At 44.7% G+C, this 18408-nt stretch overlaps 1 protein-coding gene across 1 annotated transcript in view; it reads right to left on the reverse strand.

Moving 5' to 3' along the window:
- Nucleotides 1-18408, reverse strand: part of srrm2 (serine/arginine repetitive matrix 2) — a 64571-nt gene that overhangs the window by 13866 nt on the left and 32297 nt on the right. The window contains exons 8-12 of the mRNA XM_034189535.1: nt 12331-12466; nt 11481-12200; nt 11093-11209; nt 9084-10741; nt 1271-1906 (exon numbers count right to left, since the gene is read on the reverse strand). Of these exons, the coding sequence (XP_034045426.1) occupies nt 1271-1906; nt 9084-10741; nt 11093-11209; nt 11481-12200; nt 12331-12466 (3267 nt within the window). The remainder of the gene's footprint in view (nt 1-1270; nt 1907-9083; nt 10742-11092; nt 11210-11480; nt 12201-12330; nt 12467-18408) is intronic.

Genomic DNA, 18408 nt, shown 5'->3' on the forward strand with positions numbered 1-18408 from the left:
TAGGTGGACAAATCCTCACATTTGATGACGTCTGGTTGCTGACCAACTCTATGTGAAGGAGATGTGTTGGTAAGTGGTGGTCACACCAGATACTGACTGGTTTTTTGACCCCCCCGAAAAAAACAAAACCGCGCATTTCAGAGTGGCCTTTCATTGTGGCCACCCACACCTGTGCAATAATGATGCCCAATAATCAGCATCTTGATATGCCACACCTGTGAGGTGGGATGGATTATCTCGGCAAAGGACAATTGCTCACGGACACAGATTTTGACAGATTTGTGAACAATATTTGAGAGAAATAGGTTTTTGTTGTGTAGGGTGCAGGACTACTTTATGTCCCTAGGGTGAATAAAAAGTCTGCGGGTCACAGAGCTTTCTCTTATCATGCACCTGTTTTGTGGAATGATCTCACTGCTCCAATAAAACCGTCAGATTCTGTGAAGATTCTGTGAAGACTTTCAAGTCCAGACTTGAGATGCATTTATTCTTCCTTTCATATGGCTAGCATACTGGCATAGTATGTTACTATGCTTCCTACCCGTTTAAATCCATTTTATTAGTAAACAGAGCAGGTCTCAGCCTCAATTCTATCAAAAGTCTGGGTCTGTTAGTGAAGCTTAGGGCTAGTGGCCAGCGACCACCTTAGTATTTCTTCCGCTTTCCTGTTGCTTAATGCTGATGAATTATATCTTAAGTGTAGTTTTTCTGGCTGACTGATACCGTTTCCTTTTTCTTTCTGTCCAAGATATGGCTGGATCCACGTGCTGGATTGGATTTCTGTGGCAGATGCGGGATGGACTCTACCATAGGAACAGATCCAACGAGTGATGCGATGAATTCCTCCTCCCCAACCTCCTCCCCCAACTGGACACCTGCATGGACTCTTGTTGTGTTGTGTTCTGTATTGTAAACGTTTCTGGTAGAATGGACTAAGCAGATGGCTTTGAGATTGGCCTGCTTGAGGTTTCTTCCTTAATATCGGAGGGAGTTTTTCCTTACCACTGTCGCCTGTGTGTTTGCTCTAAGGGTTGTTAAGGTTAGACCTTACTTGAGTGAAGCGCTTTGAGGCAGCTTTGTTGTGATTTGGGACTATATAAATTAAACACATTGAAATTGAAATGATTGTGTATATAGAAAATGTTTTAGAACTTTGAGATCAGCTCATGAAAAATGGCAGCAAAAACAAAAGTGTTGTGTTCGGTGTCAATAATTGTTCTGCAGGCCTTGCAGTACTTCACATCGCTCAGCATTTCCCTCTGTTGCTTACCGTTTCTCTTGCTCCGTCTCAGAATCAGAACTATCTGAAGAAGAGGATGATGATGAGGAAGAAGATGATGAGGAAGAAGAGGAGGAGGAAGAGGACGAGGAGCTAGAGCTGTTGCTTTTCTTGTTTGTATTTGCCTTGTTTCTGTTCACAGAGCCACCTCTGCTCACTGCATGCTGTGATGTTTGACGGGCTGTTGGTGACACCTGCTTTTCAGCTGGACTTGGCAAGGACTGATGGGTTTGTTGCTGGCTGGTAAACAGTGACTTTCCAAACGTTGTATCAGAGCGTGTGCATTCTGACTGGGAGGCTCGACCGCCTGAAGATGAAGAGTCTCTCAATGGGGCCTTTGAAAAAGCGGAATGGCTTTTCTCTTCTCCGTTCACTCCTTTGTCACAGTCTTGCACTAATAAAGGTTTCTTGGGTTTAGTTTCCCGCAGAGGTGAAGGTGAGGATGAAGATGAGCTGGAAGAGGAAGAAGAGGATTGGCAGAGTGCGGGAGCACATTCCTTTTCTTGCACATTTTTCCTTTCAGATGCCTTCTGCTTGCTTGTCACACCATCCTTTTCTTGTGCCTTTTCTGGAGAAAAGGAGCGATTTTTCCTCTTTTGGTACTGTGGTGAAGGAACACGACGTGACCTGTGGAAGAAAAATGGAAAAGTATGTAAAGTGGCTTTACTGTCACATATATACAGTGAAATTTGTTCTCTGCATTTAACCCATTCTAACTGCAAATAGACACAATCCAACCACCAGGAGCAGTGAGCAACCACAGTGTGGTGCCCGAGCACCAATTCCTGGTGTAGAGACTCCGCCTTGGTCAGGGGCAGAGAAAGGAGCAGACCCTAAATAAGCATTTTTTTTTTTTTTTTTTGATTGTGAGAGGAAACAGAGTGCCCGAAGGAAACCCATAGAGACACGGGAAGAACATGCAATAAAGCCCCTTTCACACTGGTGTATTCGTAGAGCTGCATATTGTGGCATATCGTCTATGCTGAGTTGAGCAGCTATCCACCCACTTTTAGCAACTCTAGATCAAGTTTTTTTCTCCCCACACAGCAGTATGTTGAGGGCTACGCGTGTAGGACGGAAGAAATTAAACATGTTTAATTTTCTTCGGCGTAGATGGACACTGTCTTAAGGAGGTCTGCGCAGCACAGCGTTACTGCATGCAAGTCTGTGTAACACGGCGCTCCTGTACACAATGAAAAACTGAGTGCGTGCACCCAGAGGAATCAACTAGATAACATGATCACACAGCCCACAGTGCCCGTGTGTTCAGAACAGGGAATCGAACCTCAACTCAGAAATCCAGAAACAGCTGGTCGGCCGCTTGCTCTCCCTCTCACTCGCTCTCCCTCTCTCTCCTGTCGCGCACGCTCGTGCTCTCTCTCTCTCTGTGTCTGATCAAACCTGTGCCTTAAAAATAAAAGCGCACTCGCTGCATGTCGGTCCGCTCATCAAACGCCCTGATCGATCAGGTCTGATCAAACCTGAAAAGAGCTGCGACTCTTTAAAATAAAAGCGCACTTGCTACATGTCGGTGCGCTTATCAGACGACCTGATCGATGAGGTCTGATCAAATCAGCGGACCTGATCGGAGCAACTGGAGCTTTTTAAAGAGTCACAGCTCTTCATTCACAGCAGCCTTTACCATAGCCAGACTCGGCAGCATTTGTACACAATGAAAAAGATCCACCAGGACAAAATAATAATAAAGAAAAAAAGAAAAGAAAAAAAAGTTAAATGACTGTTAATGAGCGGCACTACACCGTACAGTAGAGAACAGAGCGCACTTCCACAGAGGCAGAAAATAGCAGCTTTGGCTACATACATGGCAGTAATTCAACTGTAAAACCTCATGATACAGTCCAGTTTTCCAAGCGCAACGATGTGTTCTGCACAGCCGGCAGAAGTGAACTGGTTTTAAATAATGGCAAGGTACACACAACTGTGTGCGCACATTAAAAAGCGGACACACGCAACACACGGAACTGATCAGGTCCGCTGTTCAGGAAGCAGCCACTCTGCATTTTCAACATTAAAGAGACAGTACTCCATTCATTCAGAGTAGTGTTTCCCACAGCCAGTCCACTCATCAGCATTCTGTACACAATGAAAATGGCCCACCAAGAAAACCAATGAAAATAAAAAGGTAAAATAATGTTAAATTACTCTGTTTCTGACAGGCACCACATCATGCAGTACCGACCCGATCCACTGGGTGGAAACTGGGCTGTCGGCAAATGCTGGTTAATCATCAAGGTGTGATAGCTGCATTAATTTATTAGACATATGCCAGTGTGCACTAGAGTTTTTAATATGGTTGGCATACGCAGGCTAAATCATCAAGGTGTGACAGGGCCTTAAGTTGGTGTTCATCAGGGATATGTTCTAGCTCCTACTCTGTTCAATGCTTGCACGGCCTGGGTGTTTGATACGATTGTGGAAACCAGTACCTCAGGTGTTTTTGTTGGCGACCTTGTGACTGAAGCTGGAATATATGTGGAATTAATGAATACCTGACTGCAGCATTTGTGAGGTTGTCAGTCATCTGAACATGTGGTTTTACAATTGCCCTGGATCAAAATCAAGATTCACGCTTTTTGTGACTTCTTCAGAATTTTATCTATATGTGATGAAAATGCTGAACTTGTATAGACATTCACTTATCTCAGCAGTGACATTCAGGTCTTTTGCAACAGCGATGGCCAGGAAGAGTTTATGAATGGCGGGGGATCTCTCCTAGGAAGCTTTGAAAATCTACATGCTCTGAATTGCAAACCAGATACCAAAACAGAGGAAGTTATTTCAGCTTCTGAAACATGATTAGATTGGTATTATTAGAATGGTATCTGCTTTGCAAAGTGTCAATGAACACAAAGTGAAAAATGCCATAACATCTTAGGACTTCAAGGATAATAAGGTGAAATTTAATCTACTAATATATATTACTCAGAAATGGGCCATTCTACACGAGTACTTTAAGTACATTTTGATACCATAACTTTTGTTGTTTCATGAAAATAACTTTTTCAATTTATGACTGTTGCTTTGTGAGTCTGTTGCTCCACTCTCCTATCCAGCTGGTGCCAGTAATACACAAACGCTTGCAGTTGCGTGTGTTCGCTTTTTAATGTGTGCACACAGTTGGCTGTACCTTGCCACTAGTTAAAACCAGTTCACTTCTGCCGGCTGTGCAGAACACATCGTTGCGCTTGGAAAACAGTGGACTGTATCATGAGGGATTTACAGTTGAATTACTGCCATGTATGTAGCCAAAGCTGCTATTTTCTGCCTCTGTGGAAGTGCGCTCTGTTCTCTACTGCACGGTGTGGTGTGGCTCATTAACAGAGTCATTTAACATTATGCGCTCTGTTCTCTACTGCATGGTGTGGTGCACATCAGAAACAGAGTCATTTAACATTATTTTTTTTTGTTTTGTTTTGGTGGATCATTTTCATTGTGTACAGATGCTTCTGAGTCTGGCTGTGGTAAAGGCTGCTGTGAATGAAGCGCTGTGCCTCAAAACTTTTAAAGCTCCAGTTGCTCCGATAAGGTTCGCTGATTTGATCAGACCTGATCGATCAGGCTGTGTGATGAGTGCACCAACATGCAGCGATGGCGCTTTTATTTTAAAGTCAGCAAACTTAAAGTCAGGAAAAGCTTGGGACTCTGACAAGGGCGGGCGCATCTCCTCCACTCTCCCTTATCTCTGCTTTCTGCTTTAACCTTCAAGTCCCTACTTCATCAGACTGTGAATTCCTTAAATTATATTGAATACTGGATCTATTGGACTACTACTGGATTAACCATGGAATTGATCAGCTGGTCTCTGAACGCTACTGACAACATTTTTCTACAATAAGGTCAGGACCGGGGGATCCTACCTGCCCAGATGGAACGTATCCTGCGGGCTATGTTCTCGACTCCTGGGGGTCTTGGCATATTGCATGCTTGGCGCCTTTCTCCGTTGAGGACGTCGAGGATTTATTCATTTTTGGTCTTATGGTAGCAAGGCTGGTACTTTTTGGCTTATGTGCTGCCCTACCGGAAAATTGGCAAGACAGCGGCATCAAGAACCACGGTCCCTCGCTTGTCCGTCATAATTAACAAGGTTGGCAAGGCAGTGTATTCTCAGACTGCAATGACTCTTGAACTCAGATGCAAACTGGATGACATCTTGGAGCAGATACATGCCTTGCAGTTGAAGTTGAAGGTTTCGGAGGCCGGTGAATATTCTTAATTCATAATTGGGATTTGGTTGTTCAAGTGGAACTGTTAAAAGTGTTTTTCACTGCTCAACCACAACACTCCAGGCTTATCAAGCCTGAAGGACAAACTGCCCGACTGTTTTCCTCCAGAGGAATGTCTTCAGGCCTTGGTGAGATTATTCGGCTCCTTTATCTCAACCCACAAAGACAATAAACTGACAGACTTAGACATGGACAAAGACATTTATTCCCTTTACCTCCCTTCCTGCCCCTCCATCACACACCCCATCCTGGCCACCGCTCACGCTACCCCTTTCCCCTCAGGGGGCTATGCGGTTTTTAGCTGCGGCAGGTCCCCGTTCCCGCAAGCTAGCGGTGGCGCGACTCCAGTTGCAGCAGCCTTCACCCACTTTGCCTCAATTCGGATGCTTAAAATTTAGTACACATAAACAATGGCAAATGTATATGTGTTGTCTTTCATTTTGATGAGTGCCATTATTACGGTAAACAAGTAATAATTGTGGATTAATTGCTGTATCTTGTCTGAGGTAATTGGAGTGTAAACGTAATTGCCCTTTTTTGGGATCCATAAGGTTGTCTGAAATTACAGCGCTTATTCGGGTTTGATCAGACACACACACACACAGAGAAAGAGAGAGAGACTTGCTGTTTCTGTTGTGTTTCTGGATTTCTGAGTTGAGGTTCGATTCCCTGTTCTGAGCACACACACGTTTATCAGTTACATCAGCTGTTCTGAGCACAGAGAGGCGCTGTGGGCTGTGTGATCCTGTTCTCCAGCTGAATCATTCTGGATGCACACACTCAGTTTTAGGATGTGTACAGGAGTGCCGTGTTGCACAGAGTTGCATGCAGTAACGCTGTGATGCACAAACCTGCTTAAAACTGCGTATTTTCTGTGTCCAGTGCTCTACGCTGAAGAAAATTAAACAGGTTTAATTTCTTCCTTCCTTCCTACGTGCATAGCCCTCAACATACTGCTGTGCAGGGAGCAAAAACTCGACGTAGAGCTGCTAAAAGTGGGCGTAGAGCTGCTCAACTCGGCGTAGACCATAGGTGTCAAACTGGTTCCAGAAAGGGCCAAGAGGGTGCAGGTTTTCTTTGTAACCACCAGCTCCACCAGGTGATTTCAGTGATTAGCATCAGTTTGAGGAGACTGGATGAGTTCATCATTGAAATCATCAATGAACAGTTGCATTACTGCCACAATCAGGGCATTTGATGAGCGCACCGACTTGCAGCGAGTGTGCTTTTATTTAAAAGCCAGAGGTTTGATCAGCGAGACAGAGAGAGAGAGAGACAGAGAGAGAGAGAGAGACCTGTTGTTTCTGTTGCGTTTCTGGATTTCTGAGCTGAGCCAAAGAAAATTAAACATGTTTAATTTCTTCCTTCCTACCTGCGTAGCCATCAACATACTGCTGTGTAGGGAGAAAAAACTCGATGTAGAGCTGCTAAAAGTGGGTGTAGAACTGCTCAACTCGGCGTAGACGATACGCCACAATGAGCAGCTCTACGAATACGCCAATGTGTAAGGGGCTTTAGCAAGGATATCTTCTGTTGTAACGGTATTGGCTTGCTGTCTTACCCTGACAATGAGTCAGGATAAGGACTCATTGTCGTTACCCTGACATCCACCGACATGTGGGCTGGTGGATGTCAGAAAATATTTTTTACATTTGTGAGTGGTACTGTTCTAAGTGCTGTGATGTTGAATACAGCAGGTTCAAGACTTGGTGACATAACAGGCCTCTTGGTTTTTTAAGATGCCCAAAATTCCACTATGTAATACAAACACCATGATATCAGGTCAAGGGGACTTTTATTCTTCAGACACATACCAAACTGTGCAGTCCCAACCAGATTTCCTATCAACTTGGGTGAATTTCAAACAACCCAAACAAAACTATAAAAATGGTTGCAGCCAAAACATCGTTCATTCTTCGGCTGCTCCCGTTAGGGGTAAACACAGCAGGTCAGCTCCACAACAAATGCACCACCTTAACTAAGATGGCAAAATCTGAAATTTATTCATCCAAAAATCACAAAATTTAAAAGATCCCAAGAACTTCTGGAAGGTTGGGAGATCTGCTTCTGGTGCTGCATTTCCTAGCGAGTGGTCCCATTTCCTGGTCAAAGATTCTACAAATCTGACTGATAAACATGTTATGTTAGATTACTTTAATGAACATTTCATCAAGTTTTTTTCTATTTTGCAGATTATTCTTCTTCAAAATCATAAAATTATTCAATTATTCAGGTAACTTTTGATATTATAAATATCTGAAACCAAAGAGTGTTTTTGTGTTCACCCTGTACTTGAAAAGTTGGTCTGTGATCAGCTGAAGGACTTTCTTGAATCAACCAATATTTTAAATACTTTTCAGTCTGGTTTAGGGCAGCAACATGGTACTGTTACTGCTATTCTAAAAGATGTAAATGATGTATTTGAGGCATTGAATTCTAAAAGGTTTTGTGTTGCACTGTTTCTTGATCTTTCAAAGGCATTTGATACTGTGGATCACAGTCTCTTGTTAGAAATTCTTTACAAACACGGTGTCTCTACACATGCAGGCTATTGGTTTGCAGACTCTTTGGCAAGTAGGACTCTGTGCTCAGATAACTGGTGTTAAATCCACCTTCCTTGAGGTCACAAAAGGTGTTCCTCAAAGCTCAGTTTTAGGACCGATTTTGTTCACAATTAATAGTACTGACCTGTGTGCAAACCTATCAAATGCCTTCTATCATCTTTATGCTGATGACACTGTAATCTATTGTTGTTCAAACTCAGGGACACAGGTATTTGAATTTTTGTAGTCTGTTTTTGATGTGCCATCTGGAGAAATTCAAACTAGTCTTGAATGAAGAAAAATCCAAAATAATGTTTTTGTTAAAGTCACGTGTTCCGTTGGAGAATCTACCATCAATTAAAAGTGCTCAAGATAATATTCTCGAACTGGTCAGCAGTTACAAGTATTTGAGATTAACTACTGACACACAGCTTTCTTTTAAAGTTCATCTTAAACACTTGCTATCCAATTTAAGGGTGAAGCTAGGTTTCCTTTATACAAATAAGTCATGTTTTTCCTTAAGTGCTCAGAAGGTCCTGATAACTGCTACTTTCCTGTCCTTATTTGGACTACGGTGATGTTGTGTATGTGTGTGCTTCAAGCAGTTGTCTACAGTCCCTGACCGTGCTGTATCATTGTGCCTTGAGATTCATCCCTGGTTGTACCTGCCTCACCCACCACTGTGAGTTGTATGCCAAATCTGGCATGCCCTCTTTGACTGTAAGGCGATATACACATTGCATGACTCTGGTTTTCAAGACTCTTATTGGACTGGTTCCGACCTATTTATCCAGTTTACTTCAGGGATCTGAAAGCCGTTTTGCTCTGCACTCGAACGATAGCATCATGGTGGAATGGAACAGAGAAGGATCTGCTACAGTTTGCCATAGTTTTTCTTCTTCCTAAGAAAAACCTCCTCACTCTAGCACACAGAGATACAGACTGATACCAATCGACCATACTGATAGATCAATAGATAGACACCCATGTATCTTTTAACCCAAACACTCATTTTACCTATTGAGTGGGCTGTGCCTCCTCAAGCTTCTGGATCTGGACCGGTTGTGCCTCTTTGGACTCCTGGATCTGGAACAACTGCGCCTCCGCGGGCTCCAATATCTGGACCGGTTGAGTCTCTTTGGGCTCCTGGATCTGGACCGGCTGTGCCTTCTCAGGTTCCTGGATCTAGACCGGATGCGCCTCTCTGGGCTCCAAAATCTGGACCTGCTGTGCCTTCTCGGGCTCATGGATCTTGGAGGGCTGTGTCTCTTTGGGCTCCGTGATCTGGACCGGCTGTGCCTCCTGAAGTTCCTGGATCTGGACCGGCTGCTTCTTCTCAGGGCCCTGGATCGGGACCGGCTTTGCCTCCTCAGACTTTTGACTCTGGATTGGCCCTGCTTCCTCAGACTCTTAGATCTCGACCTGCTGCTCTTTCTCAGGCTACTGTACCCGGACTGGCTGTATTTCTTTGTGCCCTGGTCATACCCTCTTGCACTTACTGTCCGTCTCTCCTTCTCTCTCTCCCGGTCTGACCAGGCTTGAGGAGGAGTATCTCTCTTTGACCGAAACAAGGGTTCCTGGTACTGCCTTGGTGGAGTGCGACGAGCCAAGTTGGTGTCAGATGTTTTCTGTGGGGGAGTTCCTGACCTCCTGGCTGAGGGACTACAACTTGAAACCCTCTGGGATGCCTCCCTCTCACCCACTTTGGCCTCCATTTTCACATTCTCGACATTAGCTCCTTGAGGAGAGTACCTACTACCATCTCTCTTCCCATCCACTCTGCTGTACGAGAGAGACGGTGGGCTGGGGCTGTCAATTTGTGTCGGGCTATATCGCTCCTGTCCTCTCATTGGCAGGTAACTTTCAGTAATCTGGTTGGGAGGTCGTTCGCTTTCTGATGAAGATGTATCTCCATCACCTCCTTCCCTCAAAAGTCCTCTATGTGCATCATTATCTGTGACAGAGGTAAGACTTTCCTTTCTGCCACTGGTTAAATACTTCTGAACTGCAGCTCCAATGTCAGACCCAGATTTCTTCACTTCTCTCTCATCTTCAGATGAAGAGGATGATGAAGATGACTCTGATGAGGACGAAGAAGATGATGAGGATGAAGAGCTATCACTGTCACTTTCACTGCTACTGCTGTCAATTCTTTTCTCTGCCTTTTTCATACTTTCATCACATTTTTCATTTCTTGGAGAACTTGGCTTTTCCTGTCTCATCTCTTGTCTTTCATTCCTTCCTTTCTCTGCACATCTTAACCCATCTTGTCGAATTTCAGCTGAGGTCTGGACAGGATCATCTCTCCTTCTGTCATGTGTCTGTTGATGAGGAGAAACGACTCTCTCCTGTACAGTCTGTTCTGTGTTCCGGCTGTCATTCTGTAACCTTGGGTGTTGACCTTGCTCTCCTCTGTACATTCTGTCTTCACTTCCATCTCTTTTTGTCATCTCCTTTTGAGGAGGAGGTGAGGGCGATGAGGCGTAATGTCTAATTTCTTCGTCCCATTTTGCCCTATCATTCACCTGCACAGTGCTGGTAAAACGTCTGTTCTCCTGTCTAAGTGGAGAAGGAGAAAGGGATGACAAGGAACCACATCTTATTTGAGGGGCATGGTCCTTGCCTTTGTCTTTTTCCATCTTTTCTCCACTCCTTAAAGAGCTTCCTTTCTGCACCTCCTTGCTTACAGAATGCCTCCCCTTCTCTCTCTCCACCTCTCTGCTTCTGGACCGCCTCCCCTTCTGTCTCTCCACCTCTCTGCTCCTGGACTGCCTCCCCTTGTCCCTGTCCACCTCTCTGCTTACGGAACGCCTCCCCTTCTCCCTGTCCACCTCCCTGCTTACGGAACGCCTCCTCTTCTCTCTCTCCACCTCCCTGCTTACGGAACGCCTCCCCTTCTCTCTCTCCACCTCCCTGCTTACGGAACGCCTCCCCTTCTCTCTCTCCACCTCCCTGCTTACGGAACGCCTCCCCTTCTCTCTCTCCACCTCCCTGCTTACGGAACGCCTCCCCTTCTCTCTCTCCACCTCCCTGCTTACGGAACGCCTCCCCTTCTCCCTGTCCACCTCTCTGCTCCTGGAGCGCCTCCCCTTCTCCCTGTCCACCTCTCTGCTCCTGGAGCGCCTCCCCTTCTCCCTGTCCACCTCTCTGCTCCTGGAGCGCCTCCCCTTCTCCCGGTCCACCTCTCTGCTCCTGGACCGCCTCCCCCTCTCCACCTCTCTGCTCCTGGACCGCCTCCCCCTCTCCACCTCTCTGCTCCTGGACCGTCCTCCCCCTCTCCACCTCTCTGCTCCTGGACCGCCTCCCCCTCTCCACCTCTCTGCTCCTGGACCGCCTCCCCCTCTCCACCTCTCTGCTTCTGGACCGCCTCCCCCTCTCCACCTCTCTGCTTCTGGACCGCCTCCCCCTCTCCACCTCTCTGCTTCTGGACCGCCTCCCCCTCTCCACCTCTCTGCTTCTGGACCGCCTCCCCCTCTCCCTTTCCACCTCTCTGCTTCTGGACCGCCTCCCCCTGTCCCTTTCCACCTCTCTGCTTCTGGACCGCCTCCCCCTCTTCCTGTCCACCTCTCTGCTTCTGGACCGCCTCCCCTTCTCCCTGTCCACCTCTCTGCTACTGGACTGCCTCCCCTTCTCCCTGTCCACCTCTCTGCTTCTGGACCGCCTCCCCTTCTCCCTGTCCACCTCTCTGCTTCTGGACCGCCTCCCCTTCTCCCTGTCCACCTCTCTGCTTCTGGAACATCTCCCCTTCTCCCTATCCATATCCCTACTTCTTGAACGTCTCCCCTTCTCCTGAGTAATCTCTTTGCTTCCTGAACGCCTCCCCTTTTCCCTCTCCTCTTTGCTTCTAGAATCCCTACCCCTATCTTTTTGACTTTCCGTCCTCTGTGAAAACCTCTCCTCCCTCTCAATTCCCTTGCTGGTCCAATGTCGCCCCTTGTTGCTTTCCATCTCCTTGTTTCTTGAATCGCTGTCTCGCTCACGTGTCACTTCATTGCTTCGGGAGATGCTTTCCTTTTCAATCTCTCTGCTCCTTTTCCCTGTCTGTGGCGTTGGAGAAGGAGATGAAGAGTCATGCCTTCTCTTAGAGGTTTTGTCTGTCTCAATGTTGATCTTGGGACTTTGAGGCCGCACAGACTGTTGGATCAAAGGCACAGTGCATTAAGAAAAGAAATCAGGAAATTGCTGAGCTGTTTGTATATTACCATGTTGTTAGATTCAATGATACTGAGATTTCCAACAAGTTGTTGTAGTTTTGGCTACATACCCTTCCATATTTCTGCTGATGTGGGCTATGTTCACTGTACATTTGCGTCCTATCAGGTGATCTCCCCTTTCTTCCTTCTTCACCTGCCTTTGTCGTTTGGAGCTGTTCTCCTGACCTCAATGGTGCTGGAGACTCACTGGTAAAATATACAATTTTGAAAGCGTAAGAGAATGGATTGTTGGATATAAAAGGATTATTTATCTGTTAAGACATTTTTGGTTGGGGTCATTTTTGTAGGGCACACTTCTCAGACGTTTTCAGTCCAAGGGCCACTTAACAATGAAAACTACAATAATGACAACAAAATCTCATGGACCCCCTAACTCCCCAAACATCCAAAAACAATCAATTTAAGTATGAGTTAGTAATGAAACTGCATAGATGCTGCTATCAGGCTTTTGAGGTTGTTTTTACACCTATCTGAGAATCACTTTTCAGTTAGACTATTACAATTTAAAATTTGATTCATCCATCCATCCATTTTCTTCCGCTTTATCCGGAGTCGGGTCGCGGGAGCAGCAGCTCAAGCAAAGCCGCCCAGACCTCCCGATCCACACACACCTCCTCCAGCTCCTCCGGGGGAACCCCAAGGTGTTCCCAAGCCAGCCGAGAGATGTAGTCGCTCCAGCGTGTCCTGGGTCTTCCCCGGGGCCTCCTCCCAATGGGACGTGCCCGGAACACCTCTCCAGCGAGGCGTCCAGGGGGCATCCGGAAAAGATGCCCGAGCCACCTCAACTGACTCCTTTCGACGTGGAGGAGCAGCGGCTCGACTCCGAGCTCCTCACCCTATCTCTAAGGGAGTGCCCAGCCACCCTGCGGAGGAAACTCATCTCGGCCGCTTGTACTCGTGATTTCGTTCTTTCATCCAAATCTCATGACCATAGGTGAAGATCGGAACGTAGATCGATCAGTAAATCGAGAGCTTTGCCCCCCTACTCAGCTCTCTCTTCACCACGACGGTCCGATACAGTGACCGCTCACAGACCACTAGGGGTCGGTCACAGACCTCTGTTTGAGAAAGGCTGCTGTAGGGTAATCCATGCCTTTGGTTTTAAATGTCAAAACTGTAATCAAATTTTCTGAATAAAACTGTCAGTTTTGACATGCTGAGTCTTTGCATTATTCCAAAGTGTAAATAGTCTGGACAGGACTGTGAATCACTGTTTATGGACATAAATGTATTATCAAAATGCAATCCAGCATGCATCATCAAGCATCATGGTTTTAAAAAAGTGCTATTAAACCTGCAAGAGATGGAAGGGAAACATCAAAGAGGAGCACCAAGTGACCTCCGGGACTACGTGACTTGCAGAATCGGATGCTGGGTGCAACCATCAACTTTGCAAAACTTTGTTTGCCTGTTCTATGTCATATAATAAAAAAGTTTTAGTGAAACCTTGTAGAAAAAAAATGTATGATGAGATGGCAATTATGTTGCTGATGTGGCACTGCAATCAGTGAACTTCAGGTTTGCAAAAAGCTGACAAAAATTCACTTCTTTTTATAGCCATTACTGGCATTTCTAAACCTACAACCCCAATTCCAATGAAGTTGGGACGTTGTGTAAAATGTAAATAAAAACAGAATAGAATGATTTTCGAATCCTCTTCAACCTATTCAATTGAATACACCACAAAGACAAGATATTTAATGTTCAAACTGATAAACTTTATTGTTTTTGTGCAAATATTTGCTCATTTTGAAATGGATGTCTGCAACACGTTTCAGAAAAACTGGGACAGTGGTATTTTTACCACTGTGTTACATCACCTTTTCTTCTAACATTCAATAAGCGTTTGGGAAATGAGGACACTAATTGTGAGTGTCATGATTGTGTATAAAAGCAGCATCCCCAAAAGTTTCAGCCGTTCACAAGCAAAGATGGAGCGAGGATCACCACTTTGTGAACAACTGCGTGAAAAAAATAGTCCAACAGTTTAAGAACAATGTTTCTCAATGTTCAATTGCAAGGAATTTAGGGATTCCATCATCTACCGTCCATAATATAATCAGAAGATTCACAGAATCTGGAGAACTTTCTACACGTAAGTGGAAAGGCCAAAAACCAACAATGAATGCCTGTGACCTTCGATCCCACAGGCGCAATTGTATTAAAAACCAACATCATGCGTGGGCTCAGGAACACTTCAGAAAACCAATGTCAGTTAACACAGTTCGTCGCTACATCTACAAGCACAAGTTAAAACTCTGCCAACATCCAGAAACACCGCCGCCTTCTCTGGGCCCAAGCTCATTTGAAATGGACAGACGCAAAGTGAAAAAGTGTGCTGTGGTCTGATGAGTCCACATTTCAAATTGGTTTTGGAAATCATGGACGTCGTGTCCTCCGGACAAAAGAAGAAAAAGACCATCCAGATTGTTACCAGCGCAAAGTTCAAAAGCCATCATCTCTGATGGTAGAGGGGTGTGTTAGTGCCCATGGCATGGGCAACTTATACATCTGTGATGGCACCATCAATGCTGAAAGGTACATCCAGGTTTTGGAGCAACACATGCTGCTATCCAAGCAACGTCTTTTTCAGGGACGTCCCTGCTTATTTCAGCAAGACAATGCCAAGCCACATTCTGCACGTGTTACAACAGCATGGCTTCGTAGTAAGTGTAGAAGCGCAAAATACAACAACGGAGACCCCGGACTGTTGAACAACTATAGTCATACATCAAGCAAGAATTGGAAAGAATTCCACCTTCAAAGCTTCAACAATTAGTGTCCTCAGTTCCCAAATGCTTATTGAGTGTTGTTAGAAGGAAAGGTGATGTAACACAGCGGTAAACATACCACTGTCCCAGCTTTTTTGAAACGTGTTGCGGGCATCCATTTCAAAATGAGCAAATATTTGCACAAAAACAATAAAGTTTATCGGTTTGAACATTAAATATCTTGTCTTTCTGGTGTATTTAATTGAATATAGGTTGAAGAGGATTTGCAAATCATTGTATTCTGTTTTTATTTACATTTCACATAACATCCCAACTTCACTGGAATTGGGGTTGTATAAAAATGGTAACTGATAAACTGGACCAATATGGGGACCCGGTATCCTGAAGTGAGCTCAATTCTGTATATAGCTGTTTTGTGACACAGTTTTGTTCTCACGGGCAAACCCTGGAGACTGCAGGGTCTACAGAAAAGCCTAGAGTGGGCATTGTGATATATCTCTTTCTATCTCAGACTGCAATCTGCTCAGAGTCCAATATTAAATTTGACCGCTTTATTAAATATTAAACCGCTTAGCCCTGTTGGGGGTGGGGGGTGAGCTTGAGGGACACAACAGTGCTACATGAAGCCACTGTGCTACCCTTTAACTCAATTCAATTTATTTAAACAGCACAAAATGATGGCGCAAGTCGACCTAAGACAGTTTACACAAGTAAAGTTCAACCTTACCCACACCCTGACCAAATGCATTTGCTGCAGGGCTCATGGAAAACAAGCCAATTCAAGTGTGGGAGCATGCACTGGAACTGCGCTTAACTGCATCCACAACACCACGGAATGGCCGCGGGTCGCACATGACAACCACCCAGACAGACAACTGATCCATTCTTAAATCTCTAAAATACCCATCTATCTGATGCAGCCAGGTGAAACGTGGGCCTCTAGGTGCCTAGGGCGGATACGCCTAGGTGTTTTTTAAAATTATCATTATTATTTTTAATTGTGATTATAGGAAGATACATTAAACAGACCAGACCATTTGCTTTGGCCATACTAGCAACAACAAAATACCAAAACAAAGCACAACAAAGAATTCTCACACATAACAGAAATGTTGCAGCAAAGCAGACAAATGTAGGTGGTCCATGTGCCGGTAGCCAATTTTGACCTAATCAGTACCACTTAAGGGGAATTAATAACATTTACAATCCAGCCTCAGCGTACCATGACCTACACAAAAATATATGCTGGCAACTATGGCGCAGGGTCAATGAATAAGGGTCAATAATGAAAAATGTGCCAATCATACTGAAAAACATACATTATTTGATCACAGGGTTTCCAAAAATGAATAGACTGGACTACCTTTGATTAAATGCTCTGGAGCTGTGTGGTTAAAAACAGAAATATGGTGACATATGGATTAATAAATGGAATAGTTTTGAGTATGTTGGAGGCTTAGACTACAAGGCAAAAATTAAACAAGGTCAACATTCATTGGATTCAATGACATATGACAGGTTACCTCGAAATATGAGAACTAAGCAACTAAGCATGACAGATGGCACAAACTATTCCTTTTTTAAACGAACAGTGTGTAAAAATACCATTTTTTGAAGTTACTTTGAATGTGGCATGGTTGATGGTGCCAGATGGGCAGAATATTGCAGAAACTGCTCATCAACTGGGATTGTCACACACCATGTCTAAGTTTTACAGAGAATGGTCCAATAAAGAAAAGACAGAGTGAGTGGCAGTTGTGTGGATGAAAATGCCTTGTTGATGTCAGAGGAGAATATGGAGACTGGTTGAATGGGTGACTGCATGATGCCATCATGTCAATATGCACAAACATTTCTGACGAATGTTTCCAAAACTATGACTCTATTCCATGAAGAATTAAGGCATTTCTGAAGGCAAAAGGGGTCCAACCCGGTAGTAGTGAGGTATCCCTAATAACATGACTGTGACTGCACAAGTCAGTCACTTAAATTGATAATGCCGTATGATCAGTTAAATTATTTTCCACATTTTGTGATTTTACAGCTTTATTCCAAAATGGATTGTATTCATTTTTGTTCCTAAAAATTCTAAGCATAATACCCTATTAATAACAATGTGAAATAAGGTTTTTGTTGTTGTTCTTTTTAGATTTTTGCAAATAAAAAAAAATGTACATAAATATTCATCACATGTACATAAATATTCACAGGAAAGGCACACACCCGTCTATATATAAGGTCCCACAGTTGACAGTGCATGTCAGAGCACAAACCAAGCATGAAGTCAAAGGAATTGTCTGTTGACCTCTGAGGCAGGATTGTCTCAAGGGACAAGTCTGGTGAAGGGTACAGAAACATTTCTGCTGCTTTGAAGGACCCAATGTGCACAGTGGGCTCCATCATCTGTAAATAGAAGAAGTTTGGATCCACCATGACTCTTCCTAGGGCTGGCCGCCCGTCTAAACCGAATGATCAGGGGAGAAGGACCTCAGTCAGGGAGGTGACCAAGAAGCCGATGGTCACTGTGTCCAGAGCTTCAGCATTCCTCTGTGGAGAGTGGAGAACTTTCCAGAAGAACAACCATCTCTGCAGGAATCCACCAATCAGGCCTGTATAGTAGAGTGGCCAGACAGAAGCCACTCCTTAGTAAAACGCACATGGTAGCCCTCCTGGAGTTTGCCAAAAGACACCTGAAGGACTCTCAGACCATGAGAAACAAAGTTCTCAGGTCTGATAAGACAAAGATTGAGCTCTTTGGTGTGAATGCCAGGTGTCATGTTTGGAGAAAACCAGGCACCATCCCTATAGTAAAGCATGGTGGTGGCAGCATCATGCTGTGTGGATGTTTTTCAGCAGCAGGAACTGGGAGACTAGTCAGGATTGAGGGAAAGATGAATGCAGCAATATACAGAGACATCCTGGATGAAAACCTGCTGCAGAGCACTCTGCAACTCAGACTGGGGCGACGGTTCATCTTTCAGCAGGACAATGGCCCTAAGCACACTGCCAAGATATCAAAGGAGTGGCTTCAAGAAAACAGCCCAAACCTGAATCTGACTGAACATCTCTGGAGAGATCTGAAAATGTCTGTGCACCGACGCTCCCCATCCAACCTGATGGAGCTTGAGAGGTGCTGCAAAGAGGAATGGACCAAACTGCCCAAAGATAGGTGCACCAACCTTGTGGCATTATATTCAAGAAGACTTGAGGCTGTAATGGCTGCCAAAGGTGCATAACAAAGTATTGAGCAATGCATGAAAATACTAATGTACATGGGATTTTAGTTTTTTTTTATATTTAATAAATTTGCAAAAATTTCACTCTGTAGCCTGATCAGATGAGGACAGTGGTTCAATACAAATGTGGATCAGTACTTCTCTGGGTTAATATTTCAGA

Source organism: Thalassophryne amazonica, chromosome 16 (assembly GCF_902500255.1).
Source record: "Thalassophryne amazonica chromosome 16, fThaAma1.1, whole genome shotgun sequence".
Taxonomy (NCBI): Eukaryota; Metazoa; Chordata; class Actinopteri; order Batrachoidiformes; family Batrachoididae; genus Thalassophryne; species Thalassophryne amazonica.